Genomic DNA, 6,284 nt, shown 5'->3' with positions numbered 1-6,284 from the left:
GATTATTTCGATATTTTAATATTTTAATGAATTATCTTCGTAATTGTTGTACCTGTAGCTAATAATTGTAAGTTCATCTTTGACGATTATTTTGATGTTTTAATACTTATTATAATCGAATCGTAAAGCTTTACAATGAATCGGTCACATTGATTCATGAAAACAATACAATACTTTGCCGGAATCCAAACTTATTTATAAGTTTTTGTTATTCAATAGCTATATGATGTAAGATTTCAATTCGAGAATTGTGAATTAATCAATGAAAAAATCATAATTCATTTTTTTATTCATTCATTACATTTTATTGATATTAACTATGTACAGAAAATTACACGAGGAGTTGAGGAAACTTATAACAATTATTACAATTTGGTTTTTATTTACATGGATAGTTGTTATATTCACTGTCCAACAAAGAGACTTTGGAGATTCATACGAGTTAAATTACTGTTATTGTTTCTAAACTTATGAATCGATGTTATTATAAGGTTTTGATTTCAAGAAATTCGTTACAATTTTACAATTATTTACAATTTTTCGATAGCGTTTATAATTTTTCGTTATCTACATAGTTACGATAACAAAAAAGTCACCGTGGGCTACCGCCGCGATCTATCGCCTATGCAAGTATGCATGCCAAGCAAATATTATATAAATCCTCGTTCTTCAGCTCCGCAATGATCATTTCACAGCAGAGAACCGGTAGCTGGCAGTGTTTCAGTTCGTAAAAAGCATCCAGTGCCCATGGCCAGAAAAATCCTCTGGACAGTTTTTCGCACAGATGCCGAACGCAAAGCTCCGTGTGGCCTTCGGGAAGGTCCGACAATTTGTTTGAACGCGCCAACTCGATATAGTTCTCGTGTTTCAGTTGTTTCGCCGCCTCTTCCGGTCTCAATCGGATAAGGTCGTGAAGCGACAGACTAGGAATCACCATTATCTCTTTCGATTTGCTCACAAATTCTTCGTCGTCGTACCAATATTCGTCGAGATCCACTGACTTCTCGAACAATCCGTACTCGGCGAACAAACTCATGATATTCAGGGCGTCGCTGCGGTCTAATTCGTATCCTCTTTTCTCGAGACGCTCAACGACGGCCACAATTTTCGACGCCAGTGATAATTTTTCGTCCATCGCACGTACCCATCGAAATCTCTCGACGAAAAAGCTCTTGCTGGAAAAAACGAAGTTGGACAGATCAGCGCCCCGATCCAGGAGTACATCGACCTTATCGAGGGAAAGATTCGCCACGGCCAATTGCAAAGGCGTTCGTCCCTTCTTGTCTTGGACATCGACCCGCACCGGTCGATCGGCCTCTTTGCTGGCGTCGAAAAACAGCTCGAGCAATTCAGCGTCGTCGTAAAGATCCTTGCTGATGACGTGTAACGGCGAGAATCCGTTCTTGTCCGTCAAGTTGGGATCGGCGCCTAATTTCAGCAGATACTCGACCACCCTACAGTTTCTTTCGGCCAGGGCCAGGTGTAGCGGCGTCCGGCCCAATTTATCCCGGGCGTCGACTTCGACCGGATTATTTTCCTCGTTGCTGATGTCGATCAACATCCTCGCGAGGTCCTGATCGTCATCGTCGGACCTGCAAACTGTGTGCAGAGGAGTCGACCCCTTCCAATCGACTAAATTCGTAGCGGCGCCCTTTCTCAGAAGCAATTCCGCCACCTCCCTGAGCTCTACTTTGATCAGAGCAAGGTGTAGTGGTGTGCAGTTGTGCGTGCACTGAACATCGATCTGCACCTGTCGATTATTTTCCTCGCTGATTTCAAACAACATCTTCGCCCAGCCGCTATCGTCGGCGACTATGCAAATCGTGTGCAGAGCCGTCCATCCATCGTTATCGGCCAGATTCGGATTGGCGTCTCTTCTGAGCAGTAATTCAAATACCTTCTTGTGTCCGTGTCTTATAGCATGGTGGAGCGGCGTTTCACCCCGCTTGTTCCTGGCGTCGACCTCGACCGTTCGATTCAGCTCGTCGCTGATCTCGAAAAACGTCCCCAACAAGTCGGCATGGTCCTTATTTCCCGCGCTGATCGAGTGCAACGGTGTCGATCCCCACGCGTTGGCTAAATTTATATCTGCTCCTCTTCTCAGCAACCATTCGGCCTTTTGTTCGTGGCCGCCATTCAAAGCAAAGTGCAACGGTGTGTTGTCGTCGCTGTCTCGGGCGTCGATCTGGATCGGCCGCGTTTGCTCGTCGCTGATCTCCAAAAACGTCTGCAACAAGTCGGCGTAGTCCTTCTTTTGAGCGCTAATAAAGTGCAACGGTGTCCATCCCCGTGCGTTGGCTAAATTAAGATCCGCTCCTCTTCTCAGCAGCCATTTGGCTATTTGTTCGTGGCCGCAATCCAAAGCAAAGTGCAACGGTGTATTGTCCTCGCTGTCACGGGCGTCGATCTGGATCGGCTTATTGAATTTGTCACCCATCTCGAACAACATCTTCACCAAGTCAACGTCGTCGTCTTCTCTCAGACACACGACGTGCAGAGGAGTGAATCCGTTCTCGGCAGCCGAATTTGGATCGGCCTGTCTTCTCAACAGCAGTTCGTTCAGTTTTTTGCATCCGTGGGACAGAGCCAAGTGTAGCGGCGTCGAGCCCTCGTCGTTCTTGGCGTCGATCTCCACGGGCTGATTCAATTCGTCGGTGATCTCGAAAAATCTCTTCGCCAAGCCATCGTCGCTGTTTTTTCTCTCGCATATTGCGTGCAAAGGAGTAAGTTCGTTATAATCAGCTAAATGCGGACTAGCGCCTCTTCTTAGCAAACATTCTACCAAATTGATGTTTCCTTGGTATATTGCAGCGAGTAATGGTGTCCAACCCTCATTGTCCCGTGCGTCGACCTGGACCGTCTGATGTTTCTCGTCGCAGACCTCAAATAACATCTTTGCCATGTTTTCGTCGTTCCAGTCGCTCTTGCAAATAATATGCAAACAAGTCTCTCCGTCGTCGTTGACTAAATGAGGGTCGGCACCCCTTCTCAGCAACTGTTCGACTGCATTTGTGTTGCCACTCTTCATAGCCAAGATCAATGGTGTGTCGCCCTGTACGTTTTTAACGTTGACCTGGATCGTGTTACCGAGTTCGTCGTTGATGGCGAAAAATTTCTCCAAGAACTTGTACTCGCCATCGTCCTCGCCGTCGTCCTCGTCGTCGTCGTCGTCGTCGTCGTCGTCGCATACGAAGTGTACCGCAGTATCTCCGTGTTCGTTGCACAAATTCGGATTCGCGCCGTGTCTCAACAGCAGTTCCATCAGTTTCTTGTTTCTGCCCCTCAGAGCATAATGTAACGGTAAAAGGCCATCATGGTCTATGGCGTTGACCTGCAACGTCAGATATTTCTCCTCGACAATCTCGAAAAATGTCTCAAGGAAGGCATCATTGTGATTTCTTTTGCCAAGCATGTGCACAGGAGTTACTCCGTCCGCACTGGCTCGAAGCAGATCGGCGCCTCTTCTCAGCAGCGATTCGGCTACCGTCCCATGGCCGTTGAGTAGAGCCAAGTAAAGCGGCGGGTATCTCGCTGCCGTGCCTCGAGAGAGGCCGTTGGGATCTTGCCCGAGTTCGAGGAATTTTTCGACGACGGTGTCGAGACCATACAAGCAGGCCACTTGAAAATGCGTTAATCCATCTTCGTCTATGTAAGCTACGTCGAATTTGTCGTAGATTTTAAAGAGATCAGAGATTATGACGTAATTGGTAACGTGCTTAGCCGCGTGATGCACCGGCGTGGTGCGACGCAACAGTGGCTCGCCGTCTTTATCTGCGTAGGGGTCGTCTTTGTAGCCGCTGCGAGCCACAAAATCTATGAATCGTTTTCCCGGTGTCTCGATGTCGTGTTCGTCTGTGTCTATGACGGACTCTATCAAAAGCCAAAAAATCGCTTCTTTTTGGAAGAAGTCTAGAAGATTTGGAAGTTGACCTTTCCAATTTTTGACCACGGTATCGAGTTGATAAAGAAATTCACGTCGATCCTCTTGAATCTCCCACGTCACATCTTTCGACAAGTATCCGTACACTTCTAATTGTTTTTTATTATTATAGCTCACACTGGATTCGTTTTCGGACATGTTTATACGCACTCACGAACACAAAAAAAAACACTAAAAATTACAAATTTCAATTTTTTTTCACTAATTTAAAAGCACGTGTCGATGAGACCTCTTTTAGGTTGTGAATTCGTAACGTGATCTGAACGACTTGACATGTGGAGTTGAACTGCTTAGCTGCTATTAGATATTGGAGCTTGATGCCTTCTTAAGAATAAAAGTGAAAGTTAGGCCGTTAGAAAGTGGGCACTGAGCATCGCTCACTTATACTTACTGCGCGGCCGTAGTTCGACTCAAGTCCCAGCCAGCGGTTGAGCCAGACAAGCGTGCCGGCGATTCTCACTTAAGGAGGCTCTTTCGCTGCAATGTTTTTTACATTAAGCGCGCGGAGCGCTAATGCATGGTGCAGCGCGTAACGTACTGCGCATGTGCTATGCCACTAGTCGCGAGCAGAGTAACAGACTTGTCGTCAGCTTTTATTTACATCAACGGCTCACGTGTAGCTACGATAAAATTCGATATTTGCGAATATTTTTATTATAATTATATTGATAATTATGAACGATCATTTTATATTGTTATATGTCATTTTATATTGTTTACACTTTTTTTAAACTATAAGAATTTTTTTATTATATAATTGTTAAATATTTATTGACAAATTTATTCAAAGAATGTTAGTGTTAATATTTTTTTTAATAAAAGACTTTTTTTACAGAATTTATACTATTTGTTTTTAAGCGCATTTGAATTTGGCGCGCTTTCGTGCGCACTGCATTGCTGCTGGCTGGTTCGAGTCGCACCACAAAATTGACCATATAAAGCGGATTATCTTCTTAGAATGGTCAGCTACCCCTATTTTTTTACAGGAAACGATTCGTGAAACTCTAACGAATCTATTGATATAAATTTTTTGAGGATGTAGAATTTTTTCCAAAAGTTATTAACGAAACAAGATCATTTCCTATACAAGTCCATGTTAAAATTGCAATTTTCGACAGCATTTTTCTCGGAAACGAGTTCAGCTACCCCCATTTTTTTTCTTTCTACATAATTGTGAGGCTCCAACGAATTGATCGATATAACTTATATGAGGATGTAGAGTTTTTATCAATATCGAAAGAGCCTCCTTAATACAGGTCCTCCCTCAAAAGTGTTTATTTTCTCTCCGTGTAGATTCGGTGCATTAGACATGTGCAGAGGACACGCTGTGTACCCTATGCCAAAAAAGTGATAAATAATTTTATCTAGTTATAATTTTAGTAATTATAATTTTATTTAGTTATTCCATCTATTGATTAAAGGCGTCTCGATTTTCCCATGATAAAAATAACATTATTTGAATCGCGCGCTTTGGGCGGGTGTTACTTTTGAGAGCACTGTACACACTGGGTAAATAATTAATATGAAGCACATGGGAAAAATATGTTATTGATTAAGGGGGGACAGGGGGGTCTTGACTGAATTAAAAAAAAACTTTTTTTTTAACATATAGTAAATAGAATTGATCTATTGATCATACACATAATTAAAAGTTATTTGAAGAAAATTCTGTTAAATTTTTAGCCCTAATACTGAAAAATAATCTGGCTACAGTAAATTTCCACATGCAACGTAAAAAAAATCCGGTGGACACCAAAATCTGCTCGACCGATCCACTTCATATTTTATACACTATTTAAGTAGATAATATATGAGGTAATGACGTCGAGATGATTTAACTTTTTGCATTTTTAAATGCTTTTTACCAACATGTATGATGAATTTTTGCCTTCATCTTTTCAAAAAAGTCATTTTTTCCCATCAAAATGATGCCAAAATCTCAAAAATCATTTTAAACGAGATATCTCGACGTCATAACCTCATAATTTATGTAGATAAATTGTGAGAAAAATTTGGAAAGAATCAGTCCAGTAGATTTTTAGATACAGTGTCAACCGCAATCGATCTTTTTTTTTTCAATTGTTCAATTTGCTGTAGTTAGCTTATTTTTCACTATTTTTAGCTGAAAATTTAACTGAATGTTCTTCAAATAATTATTTATAATGTATATAATTTATAGGTAAATTAATTTTACTATGCGCTCAAAAAATATTATTAAAATCCAGCTCGAAAACCATCGAACAAGACCCCCTTCTTGAACTAAGTATTTTTTCACTATATTAAATTTATAACATCATACTAAACAAAATATATTTTGCGAATATATTATCATCAGAATTTTCAA

General features: G+C 41.6%; 1 protein-coding gene across 1 annotated transcript; it reads right to left on the bottom strand.

Annotated features, from left to right (window-relative positions):
- Positions 1-622: 622 nt before the first annotated feature.
- On the bottom strand, positions 623-4,078 carry LOC111693914 (ankyrin-1-like). The gene has a single exon (XM_023460088.1). The coding sequence runs from the start codon at positions 4,076-4,078 to the stop codon at positions 623-625; it is 3,456 nt and encodes a 1,151-aa protein (XP_023315856.1).
- Positions 4,079-6,284: the final 2,206 nt, after the last annotated feature.

This window comes from Trichogramma pretiosum, unplaced genomic scaffold (genome assembly GCF_000599845.2).
Source record: "Trichogramma pretiosum strain Unisexual culture from Peru unplaced genomic scaffold, Tpre_2.0 scaffold42, whole genome shotgun sequence".
Taxonomy (NCBI): Eukaryota; Metazoa; Arthropoda; class Insecta; order Hymenoptera; family Trichogrammatidae; genus Trichogramma; species Trichogramma pretiosum.
The sequence above is the reverse complement of the archived record's forward strand: the minus strand, read 5'-3'. Positions and strand labels throughout refer to the sequence as shown.